Genomic DNA, 19,710 nt, shown 5'->3' with positions numbered 1-19,710 from the left:
TTTCTCTATTGTTTCCCTCCCAAGCCAAATATTTGAGTTATACAAATAAGCATTCAAAACACAGATATTTTTTCCTTTTCCCTAGGTTAGTTCTAATCAATGTTAACTTCATGACCTGACAGTACAGCAATAAATCAATTCAATGGAGCAGTCCCTAGGGAAGACAGAACTATGTCTCCCAGCAGCAATGGCATCTTGTCTCTGTAATCTTGGCCCGATACTGCGTGAGCAGAGAAGAGGAAAGTCAGCAGGTACCATACAACCTGCTGGAAGTGAGACATTCTGCTTGTTTATTTTCTCAACATAAGCCCTTTGCAAATAACCAGCTGCAGGCACTAATTCATGAACTGCAGCAAAAATTTGCTGGACAGTGATGTTGCAGTCATACCTCTGTGATGGTGACAGCTGACAGCACTGCAGCATTATCTGAGGCTACTGATTGTTTCTAGCCTAACAACAAAGTTCTAAAGGATGTCTGTCTTCTGGGCATTAATTTTCAAGGCTTATTTTATCTGGAAATAAAATTGACAAAGCAATTAAATGCATTAGCAAAAAAAACCCACAGAACGAGACTGCTGAGTTACAGGATTATACGTTGGAAATTGAGATGACCTCAGAGAGAAGTAATTGCATGAACAAATACTGCTGGTACTGGGTAAAGGTGAGATCTCTGTGTATAAAGGTATGGCAAGGTAACAGTGTCTTGGGGAAAGACCACCTTGCCATCTATCAACTCTTCTCAAAAGAACCTCTTTGTAGCTTATGTACAAGGTGAAATGTACACTCCACTCAATTTACAAAAGGCATTCAGTGCCAGGGCCTTTCACATTCACCACCAGTCTTTTCCTGGAAGCTCTGGCAGGCTCAAGCATGTTGCTAACTGGTTGTCTCTATGCTCAGAACAATCATTTGAGGCTGTGAGTTTCATCACACCAACCTTTTAAGAGGCCGGCAACTCCGGATGCATTGTAAATGCCCACCGAAAAGCAAAGTGGCTAAGAGATGGTCACTAGAGAAACAATGAAGAGTGCAGGGAGATGCAGCAGCACCAGCAGCAGCCATCAAACAGTTTGAGGGTAACAGCTGCCTATGAGCAGAGTGGGATTTCTATTAAATCCTTGCAGGATGTTTAGAACTCCCTATTCTTTCTTCCTTTCCTCTCCCTTCACACCTTCCTTAAACCACCCCCTGCCTTTAATTTTTTTAAAAAATCATTCTTCCTTCCTTTTCTTCCTCTCCACCACCCCCCTGCCCCCCCTTTTCCTTGGTTTCTCTCGTTTCTCCTCTTACTTCCTTTCTTCATCTTCCCCCTTTTCTCTTTTTATCCTTTTCCTCCCTCTTTCCACCCTGTTTTGTCACTTCTCCCTTTCCCCCTTCTCCTTATTTTTCTCCCTCTTCTATCTTTTCTTTTCTCCCGTCTTTCTCCTTGCCTATTTTTTCTCTTTCCCTTCCTCCTCTTTTTTCCTCCTTCCTCCACCCTTTTTCCCCCTCCTCTCCCCCCCCCCCCCCCCCCCCCCCCTATTTTTCTTTCTCCCCCTTATTTTTCTCTTTCCTCCTTTTTTTCTCCCTTCCCTCTGGTGGTTTGTTGTTTTTTGTTTACGGTTTTTTTTTTCTCATGTTCTCCCCTTTTGTTCCTCCTCTCCCCCTTTTTTGCCTCTCTTCTTTCCCCCTTTTCTTCGTTTTATTTCTTCCTTCGCGTCCACATTTAGCCGAGGGTCTTGTCTTTCTTGCCCCGCGGCAGCCGCGGCTGCCAGCCAGCGCCGCGGTAAGGCGCTCTGAGGGCAGCTACGGGACGAGGCGGGGCGGTGCAGCGACGCCTGCTGGGGGCGGAGCAGCTGCGGCCGCTCCCTGGGGCGGCTCCGCGGCGGTGGCAGAGGCGATCGCGCCGTGCACAGCCTCTGCCGCTCCTGCCGCTCTTCTCCTGTTCCTCCGACCCCTCCGCGGCCTCGGTATGTCGTCGGGCGGCAGCCTGAGTACCATGCAGCGGCTAGTGGAGCAGCTGAAGTTGGAGGCAGCCGTGGAGAGGATCAAGGTGAGGGCCGGGGCGCGGGGGGCCGGGCCCCGGGGCGGGAGTCTGTCGTTGCCTGGCCCGGCGCGACGGGGTCAGCGAAACCAGATGCTCTTGCTCTTGCTGCACCGATTGTCCGCACCGCCTGCCTTGGGAGCGAGTCGTGGGGAAAGGGGGTGAGGGGTCCCTGTGCCCTGCGGCTGCCGGCCCCGCGGGGTGAAAGCGGTTTGTGGGGAGGGGAGCGATGATAAATAATGCAGCAGCCCTTTATAGGTGCTGTACCGGCAGGCGGGGCCGTCGAGAGCCGTTCTGTGCGCTGAGCTGGCCGGTGGGGCTGGCGGGGGGAGTGTGTGCGGGTCCACAGCCGCTGGCTGACATCGCTTGGAGAGCTGCAGATTTTTAACGCATGCATGAACCCTCTCCTGCTTGCAGCTTTCCAGACAAAGGCAGGCTGGTGGGGTGGCCGTATCATCCGCCAGCTGAGCCTCAGGGTTGAGTTTGGTAGCGTTCGTTTTCGCCCTGGCAGCCTAAATCCGCCCGCGCAGACCTTTGGGAGGCAGCGCTCGGGTCCCGTCCGGAGACGATGTCCATAGCTGCTTTGTGAACCTGACGCTTCCCAGTCGCTCACACGATCCGGCATAGACTGTGAAGCGATAAAGGTCAAATTAATTTGTATCGCGTGCTTTTCCCCCTCTCTCTCATCAGCTCCATTAATTTGCCGTTTTCCTCTGGCCAGTGCCAAACCATCGTTTTCCTCAGGGGACAGTGCCAGGTGGTGGTCACCATCCGTGGAAGCGTTTAGGAAACGTTGTGGAAATGGTACCTCAGGATGTGGTTTAGCTGCCACAGTGGTCCCAGGCTGATGGTTTGACTTAATAATTGTCTTAGAGGACTTTTCCAGCCAAAACAATTCTATGGTTCAGTTCATTAATATTGCTAATTTTTCATTAGCAAATTCTCAATCAGCATATGTTTGATTCACAAGTGGCTGCAGTTTATCACTGCAGTCCTGTGTGGGAATCTGTGGGAAATGACACAACCAAGAGTGGAAATGTAGGTTCTCATGGCAAGGTTGGCATTGTCTGATGTGGCAGTGATTGACTAAACATGTCTCTTGCTTTATGCCATCACCCATAGCCTGGATCGTTGTTGCTGTGTGTTTTGAGATATAACCCCCTCCCCACATTTCTGGGGACAAGGAAGGGGTATTAAAAATACTGTAATTGATTGAAGATTTCTTTGTGATGGGAACATGTTCAGGAGCTGGGCTTCTCAAGTCTACATATTTATTCTGGGGTTGAATGTACTCTAGAGAGGCTTGGCCTTGATAAATCTTCAACCTCATCTTTCTTGCAGCATTGTTCACAGCAACACCTCTCCAGCTCTGCTGCTCTAGGAACCTCTTCATGTATTTTTCACCAGTGAAATGATGCATGATTAAAAACGTGTCTTATAAGAAGTGTCATCTGGGTTTCTTGACATGCAATGTTAAAGCAGTGAGGAATATACTCAGCTGGCAGAAAAACAATTGGGTCACTTTTAGCAGACTCTGAGATAGGGGAAAACATTGTTTTGCCTGCTTTGAATAGACAATGTGTTTTCAAACGGAAGCTACATATGAAAGGATTCTGAAAAATACATCTCATACTACAAAGTCCCAGTGGTGATTTTGTTTACCCTGCCAGCTAAAAAAGCAGACAGGAACAGTATTTTCAGAAAGAGGAAACCAAACCAAGTAGGAAAGAAGTACCCACATGCATCTTGCACTCAGGAGGCAGCTGCAAGGAGCATATTTGTCCTGCGATGGAAGTGCAGCAGAAACTCTTGCACTTTGTGGGAACCGAAGGAGTAAAGGATGTTACAGGGGCATAAGAGCAGTTACAGCATAAGAGCAGGCAAATCCGTCCTACAACAGCAGTCTGCTGCTGTACGGATAATTCTCACACAGGTGCCAAAAATCAGGTTTGTGTCTTTCCAGGAGCATGAGGATACACACAGCTCACTATATGTTGCAGTTCAGTAGCAAAGTGCAGGGAGGTGTGGTGAGGAGCTGCTAACTGCTGTGCTTATGGGGCTAGTTGTGCCCTGAACCAGACTATACTCTTTTGCCCAGGAAAGTCTCCACGCAGCCTTGGCCTGATCAGTGTTGGCATGTGGCACCTCTGCCGTGTGATGCACAGTTGAGTACCATCAAGGAGTTGGCACTGTGTTTGAGGCAAGAGCCCTAATGCTGTAAGAAGCCCAAAGTGGGAGACCTTTGCTGCCTCCAGAAAGAGGTTCTCAAGGAAGGAAAGAGTTACAAAGCCCACTGACTTTCAAGGGTCCTTGCTGTGAGTGCTTCTCCTTGCACTCTGCTCAAGAGCAATTGGGAGGCTGTGGGAAAACTTTGTGGCAAAGCTTCTGTTAACAACTCCTTCAAATGCTTACCGCTGCCAGGTAAATTTGTGCCCTTACCAGAACGAGTGTCCTGGAGGAGAGTCGAAAGGCAGTGAACAGAACAGTGAAACAGCAAACGAGAGCATGTGCTAGGCCAGATCTCCCACATGCTTCCAGGTGCTGTTAGATGGGATAGCTGGGAGTGAAAATCCCTTCAGGACTCCTTGAATTAGGAGGCTGTGAAGTGTGGATTGTTTTTCTGTCCCATTCCTTCACCTGCAACAGAGCAGTCACAAAGGAAGAAAATCAGCATTTCAGGAGTCCTGTAGTAAAGGCAGAGGTGAGGCCAAAGGGGAAGTTGTATTTCCACCAATATACTCTGTATTTAGTTTCATAAGACATGTAGCAGACAGCACAGTTACCTGCAGCTGTACCAGCACGTCAGAAGTTAGACCTCTGTTTTCTGTCAAAGGCTCAAGCACATGTCTGATTCACTGTCCTTAGGGAGAGCAAGGTTCAGTGCTGGAGGCATCTTTGGATTCCTGGGCTTGTTTTGCAGCTCTGAACCGTCCTCTTTGAAAGGCTACTGTGGATTTGAAGCTCTCACTTCACTACCAGAGGAATGTGGCAATTTGAACTTACAAAGGTCTTCATTTTCATCTTTTTCCTCTTATTCCTTGTTATGTTCTGTGTTGCTCAGCGGATTCTTTTTTGTAAATTACCTGAGGATATAGGAGTTCAGGTAGCAACCAGAAAGAAAAGTACAGTCTATTGGAAAATACTGTGGTTGTGGCCTTGTGAATTTTAATGAAGACAATTCCTGTGTGCTTCTCTGGCTCACCACTGGCGTAATATTTCATGCATGTTTCATTGGAGCTTTGTAAATGTGCTTCTGTGCTATTCACTTGGTGCTTTAGAATCCAAGAGCTGACTTGGCTGCCCTCCAGCTCTGTTTGATAGTATTTCTTCAAGAGAAAATGCCTAACAGATGCTTGTGAATGAATTAGTTTCCTCTCTGGAATTTTTTTCCCTCTCCTTTACACAGGTCTCTCAGGCAGCTGCAGAACTCCAGCAGTACTGTATGCAAAATGCCTGCAAAGATGCCTTGCTTGTTGGGGTTCCTGCTGGGAGCAATCCCTTTCGTGAACCCCGATCCTGTGCTCTACTCTAAAATCAGGTAATAAATTGATACCGTTGCAACAACTCTCATTTGAAATTCAAGCCCTAAGAGAGACAAAGGTGTACAGTGAAATGTAGTTTGGATGTTGAGTTTTTGGTAGCAGTGTGTTCATCACTTCCCTGCAAACTCTGCAGAGTGTCTTCAGTTTCTTTTAGGTGTGGCAATTGAAGCCAGTTCCTCTAGTGCAGGTCTTTTAGAGGTGTTTTACTCGTGAATAGGTTGGTTGGTTGTTTTTTTGTTTGGGGGGGGAGTTGTGTTTTTTCTTTTGTTTTGGGGTTTTGTGGTTGTGTTTTTTCTTTTGGGGGTTTGTTTGTTTGTTTGTTTTCCCCTGGGTTTTTTTTTTTTTTTTGGCTGGTTGGTTGGTTTTAATTTGTTTTGTTTGGGTGGTTTTGCTTGGTTGTCTTTTTCTACCCCAAAAATACATACAAAATTTATGGGTTCTAGGTATTTGGTTGGGAATATTGACCACAATAAGGAGGTATTAACGAGCAATTTAGAACATTCAGAAGGTTGGAAAAGAAATAAGCCACAAGCAACTCTTCCCCACTATACAGACAGCAGGCAATACCCCAGGAAATCTAGAAAGGAGAAGCCAAAAAGCCCAATTTATTCACAAAGCCAGTGTGTGAGAGTAGGGAATTTCTGGTGGTTTGCAGTCCAGGAATCTGCCCGCAAACCTGCAAATATAATCCACGTCCAGAGGCAGCAATGGTGAGACCAAATGTCCAGCATCACAGAGCCCTGGACCTACGAGGGCGCTGCAGGTTTGCAGCAGAACTGGCTGCGTGTCGTAGGGAACGGCAGTTTTGTGGCAGCCCAGCGGCAGCTCAGGCCGGGTAGCAGGATCCACAGAAAAAGCCACGCACGCTTTTGAGTCGCTTCATTTATAACTTCTCCAGACAAATGTGTCCATTGGCATTACATACTGAGCGGGAACTACCCAGCCTATCGAATTCCAGCATGCAGATCTGCCGTGCAGGAAACTCGCGTGGCCTGAGTAGGTGCCATGTGCAGGCACCTGCCTGCGGCGGGAAGAGAGTGCCTGTCTGGCTCCTCGTCGTGCCGTTCCGCTTGGCTCCATTCAAACCCGTAAGGGGGTGGGGAAAAGCAAAGAGGGATTTCGAGGCTCTCTCCAACAAGCATTAGAAACAGGCGTGCACCCAGCTTGAAGCAATCGGACAAAGCTGCGGCAGTTGCTTTGTGTTTTGATGTCTAGCTCACAGCTTAAGAAAGAACCTCGTTAGAATACACTTTTTCTTCAGTGTTGCAGTTCGGTTAGCTGTTGTCGGTGCTGCGCTGAAAGTGGTGGAAGCAGAGAGGAGCTGAGGCAATCTGTAATCATGACCTTTGTAACCTGTATCAGCACAGGTCTGAAAGATGAGATACCCCCTAAACTATCATCTGCCTTAGCATTCTGAGTTGCACCTGCTTGGGCAACATCTGCAGGCTGGCAGGGTGGGAGACTTTCCAGCATTTGCAGATCTTTGGGATCCAGTTCCATAATTATTACCATTGTCTTTCCCACCTGTCACACAGGTATCAAATAGAATCGCCTGGGTTGAAAGGGACCTCTAAAGGTCATCTTGTTCAACCCCACCTGCAGTGAGCAGAGGCGTCCCCAACTAGATCATGTCACCCAGAGCTCTTTTAAACATCACCTTGAGCAGTATCAGTGATTGAAACAGGAGAAGAAAAGGCTGTGTGTCAGTAGGCTTGGGCAGGATCACACTGTAACTCATGTCTGAAAAAATCTTAACTTGTTCAGTGTGTCAAGCATTGTGGAAGGAAGATGCTCAGCAGAGATAAAAATAGTTCCTACGAAAGAGCTAAACAAACTACAGAGAGGGGAAGAACCACTGGATTCTACCCTTTCTTTGAGAGTGCTATCAAAGTGAAAACCCAACATTTTCTTTAAGGGCAGAATTGAAACCAGAACACAAAGTATTCGTGAAGTCTTCCCCTTTCTGCTGCCAGGGTTTCTGAGCCTGCAGATGTCCTGGTGCCTCATCAGCAGTGTGGTTTTGATCTGACAAAATAGGACTGAACCTGAAGTCTCCTCCTTGGGGTGGAAAGGGAGCATAAGCAGAAAGTTTTCTTAATCTAGGTGCTACCCTTAATTATTTTTGCAAATGAGATAAAACTGATGGCTGTTGCCTGCATTGCTCTGTAAGTGATGCAGCCTTCCTGTGTTGTTGTGTCTTTATGTGTCTATGTGGATTTCTGACAGGACACAAAATTCTTTCTCAAATGAGTTAGATGGTTAATTTAAGGATACTTTTCTAGCCCAGCCCAAGATTTCCTTTACTCATCTTTCTCTGATAGATCAATTATCTAGTTTATTATTATTGAGTTATCTTAGGATCATGAAACAGGAGAGCAAAATCAGATAAATATAAATAATATATTATATAATATATTATTTTATATTAATCCAACAAATTAAAGTGGTTATTCAGTTTCTATTAGTTCAGTTAGTTCCTTTTTTCTTTTGTTCTTAGTTCTTTTCTTTAGTTTTTAGTTTCTTTGTGTTATAATTTGTAGGAGAGATGTATCAGCTTAGAAAGACAGCATTTAATAAACTTCTTTTCTCTTCTTATAGGGAAGGTCGTCGGAGAGTTGCCTTCAAGCATGACATGAATAACAACTGGCTTTCCTCCACAAGAAAAGTCTCTCTCTGTGTCCTAACTTTCGTGAGGCTAAAACAATGCCCTAGATATTTATGTTTGTTCTTGTGTCTCTGTACTTCACTGTATTTTGCTAACGTTCTGAAAGTTTTTTTAATATAACTCTTACTCTTTCCATAATTGTTACTGTTGTTACTATGCTGTGCTAACTACACAGATACTGCCTGAGAAGTTTACATGTTAGAAAACACAGATTTTTACCTAATTACTCCTGTGTTGGTAAAATGTTAACACCAGAATGATAGCAAAAACTATTTGTCTTTTCCAAAGGAAAACATCCCAGAAGTGAATCCTTGATGTATAAAATTAAATGTTAATACTGGAGTGATGTTCTTGGGGAAAATCTTCCTTCTGTTAGCAAAACCTGGAACCAACTACTTTTTTTTTTTTTCCCAAGTGCATCCAAGTCACACCCATGAGAAACTGATGGACGTAATGTGTAGCACAGGCTTGATTCCTAAGGCATGTTTCTTATAAAACTTCTCATCTGTAATACTTGTGCTAATTTATATTTGTAAAGGTACTGCCCTGGTGGAATTTCCTTCTGTCATGGTCTATGCCCACCTACCTGGCATGAAACACAGTGCACAGCCACTTGCTCAATTCTCTGCCACTTCAGTGGAATGGCAAGAAGACAGAACAAATGGCTGAACAGTTGAGGCGAAGGACAAGGAGGGCTCACTCAGCGATTATGGTCATGGACAAAAGATTCAACTTGGGGAAAGCAACATCAGCATATAAAAAAAAAAAAAAAATCACCACTTCACCAGTTCAGAGTAATGAGAAATACAACCAGATCTTAAAAACATTGTCTCTGTACCCCTCCCTTGTTCCCAAGCTTATCTCTGCTCCTCTGCACACAACCTTCTCCCTTCAGCCAGTTCTCACCCCACCTCACTGTCTCCTTGTCTAACCCATTGTGCCTAGGCTTACTTAAGAGGATGTTATAAGAGACAGTGTCAGATACCTTACTGAAGTTGAGGTGGACAACATCGACTGCTTTGTCCTCATCTACCCACCTGGTCATGCCATCCTAGAAGGCTATTGGATTGTCCAAGCATGATTTCTGTTGGGTGAATCCATGCTACCAGTCCTGATAACCTTGCTTTTTCTCCAAGTGCTCAGTCATGACATTGAGGACAAACTCTTCCATCAGTTCCAGAGAAATTCCAGAGATAGAGGTCAGGCTGACTGGCCCATAGTTTACCAGGTCCTCCTTGTCTTTTTTGAAGACTGGGATGACACTGGCTTTCCTCCAGTCCTCAGGCACATGTCCTATTCTCCATGACCCTTCAAAGATGATGTAGAGTGGCTTAGCAATAACCTTAGCCAGATTCCTCAGCATTTGTGGGTGCATGCCATTGGGGCCCATGGATCTGTGGGTGTCCAGCTTGCCTGACTGATCTCTGATCCTTCCTCAAACATGGGAAAGTCTTTCTCCAGACTTTCTTTTATCTCCAGGGTCTGGGATTCTTGAGGGCTGGTTTAAGCAGTAAAGACTGAAGCAAAGAAGGCATTTTGTGGATGAGGTACCCATCTCATACACGAATGGTCTCACATTTTCCTCAGAGTCCTCCCCTGGTGCAATGTGGTGTCCATCCAATGGGAGGCAGTGCTTTGTGAACTTCTCCTACCAGTGCTGGGCTCTTCCATGGGCTGTGGTTCTCAAGTGAGAAAGAACTCCAACACAGCCTTTTCTCAAGACTGTGGGGTCCTCCACGGGCTACAAATGGGATTCTGCCTCACCACTGACTTCTGAAGGCTGCAAGGACTCAGTCTGCCATCTCACCATGGCCTGAAGGGCAATGGTAGCTTTGGCATGCCTCCTCACCTCCCTCCTCACTGATACTGTCTGCATGATTGTCTTACTCATGGCCCACTCCTCTTCAAAAGTACCTGCCCAACAGGTTTTTCAGCTCTTTAATAGGCTATTGCAGAGGCAGTGATTCGCTTGGCCCTGGCCAGAGGTGAGTCCAGCTTGAACTCAAAACTTCTCAAAACTTCTTACAGGAGCCACACAAATACTGCACCACTCCCTCTTCCCCAAACTTTGCCAGACACAAACTCAGCACACCCTGATACATTTAAAATGTGACTGAAAAGACACTAGAAGTCCATGAACACTGAAAAGTAGCTGCATGCATAATTGTCAAGGTTTGCAATACACAAAACTTAGTAAAATGTGCTTGATCATTTGCCTTCAGGTTTTTATAGAACACTTTTACAAGGACAACTGAACTTTTGTAACAGGTTTTTAGTTTTGCCTACTTTCTATTGTTTGTATTAATATTTTAGAAGTTTGGAAATAAAATTCCTTCCCCTACTGACTTTGAATTCATTGTTTAGCAAAGTGAAGATATCGTCATGAGCGTGATACCGTGATCTGCAGTGGGAAATGGGAGACTTCAAGCAGTTTGGCTTTTTTGGAAGGAGAAAGTTGGTGTTGGAATTACACATCTTGGAGGAAAATCCCATTTAAAGCTGCTTAGCATTTTGGTGTTGGTTAGTAGCAACGTTGTCAGTTTCACATTTGAAACTGCAAGGATGAACTTTGCAGCCTGGGTATTTAATTTTCATTGATGTTAACTGAAATGGGGCAATGAATGTCCTCCAGGCAGTTCAGTCTCTGTCACAAGATTTTCATGTTTGTTGTTCATCAGGAAGACACTGAAACAAGAGTCATAACACAACGAATATGCATTGTAGCTCTCACTACAGAAGAAAACATCCTTCCCCAGAGAGCTTTTCTTCACTCTGACTTCCTTTCATTGTGGGCTGTTTGAATATGGCAGCTTTTCTTCTAGTACTGGACATGTGTACACTCTGAAGAAGTGTAGAGGAGGCATGGTTGTTCTTATGTGCACAGAGGTGACCCAAGGCTCAGACTGAGGTCAAAAAGTCAGGGAGGGAGAGAGAGGCAAAGAGAGTGTGCATCAGATGCCCTTGAAAGCCAGCACTGGGCTGTCAGACTCTCTCTCCCTGTTCAAAGCCTTCATATTTCTTTTACCTACCACAAGAAAACCTACTCCTGTCCCCATGTTTCTTTCTTCAGCCCCCCTCTCGCATGTGGTTTCCTGTTTTGTGTCCTCACTTGAAGCCTAGGTTCTGGAGTGGCTGTAAAGCTGGCAGAAGAAGCTGCTGAATTATAGTGTGAAGGTGAGATCAGCTACTGCCACTCAACTGCTGCTCTCTCTTGACTGCCCTGCCCAGTTCCATGTGGTATCTTTCAAGCTGGAGCACCGTGGTCAGTGTGTGTTGATGAAGCAATGCCACCTCTGTTCTGTGAAGAAAGGTGGGTGTCAGAGTGACTACCAGAACAGCATTGGTTGATGTTGAAGCACATTGGGTTCCTGAGGGGGGTCAGTTATATGAAGCATGACACCACTGATTGTCTTGGCTCAGTGAAGCAGACTGCAGCACAGTTTTTGGAGGTCCACCTTTTTGAGGTAGCCAAGGAACTTGACAAGTGAGCCTGGGTGTTTTTCTGCTTCTGTAGTCAGCAGAACAGAGTCTCTTTCCCTGCTCAGTGAAAAGGGCGATGTCTTGTTGCTATCTGCAGGTGTATCTGCTTTTGTGTTGTTTGAGATGGCTTGGACACAGACAAGCATCATGTTTTGCTGACCCTGGTCTAATAGATGTAATCTGCAGTGAGGCGGACAACTGCAGGCAACATCTTAACTTCTTTTACCAAAGACCTTCCAAGAGGAGTGTCTGCTGAGGTGTCAACTTTTCATTGCAGAGGGGCCTTCATACTAGTCTTACAGCAGCAGGTCCCACAGGACATCTACAATAAAACTAATTGAGTTCAATTATCTGTAGCCCATTTTTCTCACAGCCATCTCACAACCTGTTGGCAAGGCTTTTCTCCATCCACAGGTGCCACCTGCCTGGTCAGTAAGGAGCTTACAAATCTGATCCAAGAACCAAGTGTCACTATCTCCTGATAGAGGACTAGTTATTAGTTTCTGTATTGCATCTTTCTGTCTGAGAATTAGTTGCTTCCTAATTCTCCTTAGTTACAGATTATATGGGGGGGGGAGGGGGGGAGGGGAAGAAACAAAATGTGCATCTGTATGATGCAGTTGTAGTTTTCTTCCATGTTATACAGAAGGAAGGAGGGGGCAGAATGTCACATAATAAATTTGCCAATGTATTTATATTTGAGGGACAGAGTCATAAAGAAATAGACTGAAAAACAACTGGTCATGGCAAGTCCTTTTCCTTACTTTCCACTATGTTCCCAGTAACTAGTTGTACAGTGACATTTTTTTTTCTACCTAATGGAAAATAAATGCAGGCAGTACCTGAAGTTTCTTTACTTATTCACTGTAAGCACCATGCCTCTAATATTCACTGATCTTCAGAGATTGTCTTCTCTGATGTGGTGGAGGGGCAGCAGCCCCAAAACTGAGGCTTTTCTATGCCTCTGCATGCCCAGACATGCTCTTTTGCCAGGACCCATGAGGCAGCAAACAAGTTGCATAACACACACTTGCCCAGCCCGTGTACCCCTGAGGTCCAGGCAGGTAAATGCCTATTGGGAGGGTCCAGGCATATCTCTACTGCCTTTTGGGGCAAGATTTGGCTTACTGCCAACCTGATTGGTCATTTTAGACGTCCAATGAGCCACGAATCTCGGCCCAGAGCCTATAAAGAGGGGTGCATAGCAGCACCACATGGTCATTCAGTCTGGTCAGATGGTCCAGACCATGTATCAGTTCAGAAGCTTAGAGCATATAGACTCAATTCTGATCCACAGCAGCATCCTGCTGCCCTGACCCGCTTGCATAATTGGCCTAGACACAGGATCAGGCCTGACTCACTCACAAGCATTACAGAGGCTTAGACCTCATGCATTGATCTCAAGGTGCAGTCAAGCTATCTGCAAGCCCTCTGAGCAGCAGAGCACATTCATGCCTGCACCATACATATATGGGGAGCCAAGAACCCCCTACCTAAGCCTAGAGCTATCTTGATTCATACGGAGTTAAATCTCCCTGCAGCCCGGCATAAATACTATTTGCCAGCTACTCTGTAACTCTGGAAAGACCCAGAGCCAGCAGACCCCTTTCCAGATGATCTGCAAACCTGCAAACACAGCCTGCTAGCTGCCCAAACCGTGTCAGAAGAAACATGGACCAAATCCTTCTCCTGCACCTGGAATCCTGCCAGCTGATCATCCCTGGACACACAGCACCCAGAAGACGCAGCACTGAAGGCAGAGATCACCCCAGGACAGAAGGTTAGAGAAACTATTTACCCCAGAGACTGGGAAGACTGGGAAACTTTATCAATTGCCCTTGCAAGCCGGGACAAATCTCCAGCTCCATCAAGTCCCCAAAGACTGAGGTACATGCTGAGGCAGATTCCCAGAAGGGTGATTTAATGATTAATACTCAAGAGCATCACACCTAAGTAAGCTTTAATACCTTTGTAATATAAGTTGTCTCTATCTAAAGAGTACACACAGTTTCAGCCCTTGCTGGGCAAACACTAGAGTTGTTAAGAGGCATTAAAGCCTAAGAAATATTTCTCTCTGTCAATAATTGTTAATAATGTGATATTTCCACTTAATAATCAATCTCTGTAAATATAAATATATCCCAAGCTATTTTCATAATCTTGCAAACAAACCCTGGATTTCGTAGTGGTTGGGGGTGGTGTAATTTGTAAATATTAATTTTAATAAATAATTTTATAAAAAATCAAAACCGCCTCAAATTAATTTCTCACCTCCCCCTAACAGGGAAGGAATAGAGAAATCCCTGCCACGACATCTGACTGCTCTTGTGAAAGTTATGGTGTCAGCCTTTGTCTGTGGGAAAGGAGGACAAAAATACACAGCTTGGCAGCGGTAGCCATAATTTTCTCCACTATGGTCAGCTGTGACTGGGAGTTTGTAAAGCTACACTCTTAAAGTAGATTCCTGGGCCTGGCAATTTAGAAGGCAGTTATATGAAACAGAGACAAAAACATAGTGCAAAGAAGTGGAAAACTGATAGGTCAAAGTGACCACAAAAATGGGCCAGAAATAGTAAAGAAATGGCAGATTTTAAGTTTTTCTCTTGTTCTAGGCAAAATAAGGAAACACTGGCTCGTTTACAGTTCTTCTAGAAGTCTTCTTATGTCACATTTGAAGGGCGTTTTCTAAGGTCTTGCAAACAATTTGGGTACAAATAATTTGGGGATCTTACTGTGAACTGAAATTACAGTTAGTGCTGCCACAGTTTTTAGGAATTATCAGCTGAAAATCAGCACTCCATTTTTTTCCCGAGAGAACAACACTTTCCCTCCTAAGTGGGGGTTTGACTTATCCAGATAGTGAATATGCACTTAAAGGCACAATGTCAGGAAAGTATTTTACTGTGAGCATAAACCATAAACTTGGGGGCGGGGGAGTGGTTGTGACTTTTTTTTCTTCTCCTTTCTGTTATTGCATCAAACTCGAAAGGAGACTGAAATCTGAATCACTTCATCTGAAAGCTGCTGAACAGATACTGACGTTCTGGAAGTGGCAAGCATGCTTCTGCAAAGTGTGTCTGTTTCTGCAGCAGAATGGAGTTACTGTCTACCATTGCTCCCACACACATTTCCAGGTTCATTGCCAAATGTTTTGATGGAAATTGAAGGTTTGTTTGCTCCATTCTCTCTCTTCTGTATCTTGCAACTGTGGTGCTTAAAGCAGGTGAGGAACTCATCACATGGTTCCCAAAGAAGCTGTCAGAATGAAAGAAGCATAACTGAGCCTGAGGGACAAATACAAAGGGTCACAGCCACAAGTGCAGGAAAGATATAGGACTTCATGGGCAGCCTTGAGATTCTGCCACTCAGGGAGCACACATAGGTGCCTTGAAAACTGTGAGCTTCAGCATCTGGGGTTTTGTTTGTTCATTGTATAAAGTGTGATAAAGTACCTTTATATCACCTGTGAGAACAACCAGAGAAGCAGTAGTTCCCACTGGTTAAGGAACTAGTTTGTTTACTAAAATTTTTAAAACGTAGAAGAACTTTGCATAAGCAAGCATTCCCAAACCCTCAGCTGTCTCTGAAAATAGTCTCTTTCCCTTCAAAAAAAGTTCAAGGATTTAAAAAAAGAAACCATACTGTGAAAGTCTCCATTTCATTCAAAAGAATTTAAGACGTGTTTGTCCATCACTTCTTCCAGGAACTCTTTCGTATGTCAGTTTCTTTTTTTTAAACTCTGGTATTTCTGCAAATCCTGAATCTGGAAAATAAGTGGAAAGAAAAATCTGTATAGGATAAACTACAAATACAACTCATATGCAGACTTAACTATGTGTTTCTCAGAAGCAGTAGCAGATTTTAACTTTAATCAGTGTGCTCTGTACAGTTTAATATTGACTGCTGCTTACTCCTATTGACCAGTTTTAAGCATATTGTCCTGTGATAGTGGAGGATCATATACAAAATAAATACATCATCCCACACTGTGCTTAACCACAATGTTTCAGTAAAGCTTTTAATGCTTATTTCTATTTCTATAATATTACATTCCTAACTGTTCAGTAATTGTGAAAGTTAATTCTTTTTGATCAAAGATATGACCATGTTTCTAAGTTGTTTTAAAAAGCTACGCACATTCTCAAGGTTCAAGTATTTTTATAGAAAAATTCTTGAGTAACTGATATTAAAAATAAATGATTGTAAGAAAATTCTGTTTCCTTTACAAAAAAATAAGTAGTGTCAAAGCACTTTAATGCTGACCTAAGGATTTAATCTGTGGAAATAATGGCTTGGCATATTGACATTACTTGTTTGTGGTTTGATAGACATTTGATCTAAAGCCTGAAGAACTCCTTTAAGGTTCCAAATGTGTGTTTTTAACCGCTCTGTACACATTTCTTAAACTTGATATTTCACATTTCTTAAAACTGAAACTTCAGAAGGTCTTCCCTGTGTTAAAGTGGTTGGTTTTCTTTCACTAGAATGCAGACCTATTTAGTATATTTATTCTTCCTCTGGCTAATGAATAAAAATAGCAAAAAAAGCCTATTATTCCAAAGTCCAGATTTAAAAAATATATCCTTTTCTCTCTCTCTCTTTGTTTTTTTTTAATCCAGATTTAAGTGTACCTCTGCCATATAGGGCAAGAGTACTACAGGGACCTTACCAGTCATAGAGTGCAGTGTTTTCAGAATACTGTGAAATGTGGTGCCCGAAGAATCTGCCTTGATACACTATCAATGCCAGTTACAGGTTACTGAAATACCATTAACCACCCAGCAGTACTCGAGATCTGAATTTTAACCCCAAAGGAAAGACATCAGCTCTGCACAAGTTTCTGTCTGAACATTTTAATTTACATATAGCAAAAAGTAAAAGCAGTTCCACCATATTGAATTAACTCATTTTTACTTCAATAATTGCCTTAAGCAGCCCAAGAAACATAATCATATCATTTAGTTACCTGTGTTTCATGAATGAGTCTGATCTAATTAGTGAAAACCTCTTAATGCTGTGCTGACCTTCTTATACCACAGAGAGACTTAATGACAAGCAGCCAGAGAGAAAATATAAATTAAATTATCTGTACTAGATGTTAGGTACTTAATTTAGGAAGCTTGGCCTTGGAATTTTACAGAAAGCATCAGCTCACTTTTAGGGATGCAGCAGAGTTAAAAGAATACTATGACATACAGTACAGTAGTTCTTAGTGTGACAGGGTCTAACATTGCTTTCTTATTTTCAAGACTCAATGAATACATATTATGGCTGGTCAAAAAAGGTCTCAAGCTAATTATATATGAGAAAGTAAATGAGAGATGAAAAACCTACAATGAAAAGGAGAAGCCTGAAGATTTTATATTAAGCACTGTACACACCTTCCAGGCAAATAAAGTTTTGAAGTGCACACTGTAGCATTTATTTGAAGAAATATGCTTCAAAATGATTTCAAGTTAAGCCCCAAAGATGTTAGCTAAAAAAAACACCAAACTTAGAAAAATAAAGAGAACTGTATGAAAAAAACCTAGAATGTTGTCAGAGTGAAATTGCTACTCTATGAACACCAAAAATAATCCCCAGCTATTAGGAATTTCACACTCTGAACTTGATGAATCAACTTTGTCTTTTAGAAAACACACCTTCTAGTCTTTTCCCTTCTGTCCAAGTCTATGTTTAAAAAAATAATCTCTCCTATATCTTGAAAAATAACTCTGGCATGTTTATTACATTTCAGGCAACGTCAAAGGGAGAAGAGGCTGAATACAGTATTGGAGAACTACCATGTCTAGTACTTTATCAAGGAAAATTAATGGCAGCAACCCAAGTATATAGTTTTTTTAAAGTATTTGTTATGCTCAAACCAGAAAAATAAATATTTGAGAACCTTTTGTCACAGAACAAATATACATGCAGGCAAGCTTTGGACTTGAACTCCTGAGCTGGATTGAATCATAGAATCAACCAGGTTGGAAGAGACCTCCAAGATCATCCAGTCCAACCTAGCACACAGCCAGTCAACTAGACCATGGCACTAAGTGCCTCATCCAGTCTTTTCTTGAACACCTTCAGGGACGGTGACTCCACCACCTCCCTGGGCAGCCCATTCCAATGTCAATCACTGTCTATGGCAACAACTTCCTCCTAACATCCAGCCTATGCTTCCCCCGCCACAACTTGAGACTGTGTCCCCTTGTTCTGTTGCTGGTTGCCTGGCAGAAGAGACCAACCTCCACCTGGCTACAACCTCCTTCAGGTAGTTGTAGACAATAATAAGATCACCCCTGAGCCTCCTCTTCTCCAGGCTAAACACCCCCAGCTCCCTCAGCCTCTCCTCACAGGGTTTGTGTTTCAGGCCTTCCACCAGCTTTGTCGCCCTTCTCTCGACACGTTCCAGCACCTCAACATCTCTCTTGAATTGAGTGGCCCAGAATTTAGGACTCAAGATGTGGCCTGACCAGTGTTGAGATCAGGGGAAGAATAACCTCCCTCATCCTACTGGCAACACTGTTCCTGATACAGGCCAGGATGCCATTGGCTCTCTTGGCTACCTGGGCACACTGCTGGCTCACCTTCAGCCTACTATCTACAAAATACAAAACTTACTTTTATAGGCAGTCCTGTTTCCAGTTGAATTATGAACAGAATTCCAGCATATTCTGCTTGCTTTGGACATACCTGTTCTGTTTTTTCCTTTTGTCCACAGGAACGGTGGACTTTGTCTTCTCTTTCCTTTAGATTTTCTATCTGTTTGATGAAAATTCAGACTTCGAAGCTCAGCTGGGTCAACAAAGAAATCGGAGAGAAAACCATCGGATGCAGATGAATCACATGGGCCTGTGGATGAAGAGTCATTCCATGGAGTCTGCTCCATCAGAATTTCTGGGCTCTTACATGTTGTTTCTCTAAATTCTTCTAGAAAACTCTTAGAGCACTCTTGAGGTTCATAATTACTGGAAATTGCAAAGAAATCACCTTTGGCAATGTGTGTTGAAGAATGATCAGAGGTATAATGCATCCTAAAGGGCTGTCTTTGAACACAAAGAGAATTTGTAACATCTAGATGAGTGATATCTTCACAGTCCTTTGGCAGAGCAGATGAATTCTGCTTGCTCCTTATAATTACTTCTGAAGAACATGACTTCTTTTGTAGATAGCTTGGAAGATGAGTGTCAAATAAACTCTGATGATGATTCAACGGAGGAATTACGGCTTCAGAATTCATATGAGGTGTTCCTAGTAGAGAAAAATCAGAATCATTCAGTTTAGAGAATGAAAAGTTATCTTGTTGCTCTGTATTTTACAGAAACACAAGGTGCCACTGGACATTTTGGCTGAAGTCTGTTTCCTCAGAATGAATGACCTTTCCATGATTAGAGGATAAAAGATTCTAATACATGCAGATTTTCACTTGCTTCCAAAGTTCCCTAGTAATTCAAAATATTACCTGCAAGGCTGCTTTGTGCCACACCAAGCAGCTGCGAAGGCTGATGATCTTGCTTATAATCTGCATAGAATGCATTGAGGTTATGCTGGTTTTCAGGAGCTGCTTTCACTGCCGTTTCTAGTGGAGCAGCAGCATTTAAGCTGTGCAAAGAAGTTATGTCACTAAAATGCTGAAACCAAACAAAAAGATAGTTGGGGAATGTTGTTGTGGAAATTAATAATGGGTTATGAAATATAAATAATATTTTTATTAAATATAAATATTATTTTATATCTATACTAATTCTCATTAATGTTTTAAACTTCAGGAAGGTTCCCTGAGATTCTTTGGATTTTCAGTCGACAGGAAGTAGTTGCACAAAAGGTATTTATAAACACAGAATTAAACAGTTTAAACAGTCAGACTGGGAAAACAGGAACATGAAAACAGGAAACATTCTAACTATGCTTATGGAGTCTTAGCATTAACTCCAGCATATGTACTCGCTATGCTTTGGTCCCTGAGTAAGTTTCCTGTACAAAGACTTTTCAAAACTCCCGATAATGATCCCGGG

General features: G+C 43.3%; 2 protein-coding genes across 2 annotated transcripts in view; one reads left to right on the top strand and one right to left on the bottom strand.

Annotated features, from left to right (window-relative positions):
• The first annotated feature begins 1,835 nt into the window (after window positions 1-1,835).
• Window positions 1,836-10,575, top strand: GNG10 (G protein subunit gamma 10). The gene is made up of 3 exons (XM_064176800.1): window positions 1,836-2,032; window positions 5,430-5,561; window positions 8,164-10,575. Exons 1-2 carry the CDS (start codon window positions 1,952-1,954, stop codon window positions 5,553-5,555), a joined length of 207 nt encoding a protein of 68 aa, XP_064032870.1. The 5' UTR covers window positions 1,836-1,951; the 3' UTR covers window positions 5,556-5,561; window positions 8,164-10,575.
• Window positions 10,576-15,372: 4,797 nt separating this feature from the next.
• SHOC1 (shortage in chiasmata 1) overlaps window positions 15,373-19,710 on the bottom strand; it is a 53,796-nt gene continuing 49,458 nt past the window's right edge. The window contains 3 exon segments of the mRNA XM_064140531.1: window positions 15,373-15,473; window positions 18,389-18,946; window positions 19,182-19,326. Coding sequence (XP_063996601.1) covers window positions 15,373-15,473; window positions 18,389-18,946; window positions 19,182-19,326 — 804 coding nt within the window.

The sequence above is a fragment of the Pogoniulus pusillus genome, chromosome Z, assembly GCF_015220805.1.
Source record: "Pogoniulus pusillus isolate bPogPus1 chromosome Z, bPogPus1.pri, whole genome shotgun sequence".
NCBI lineage: Eukaryota > Metazoa > Chordata > Aves > Piciformes > Lybiidae > Pogoniulus > Pogoniulus pusillus.
This window is presented reverse-complemented; position numbering and strand designations above follow the sequence as displayed.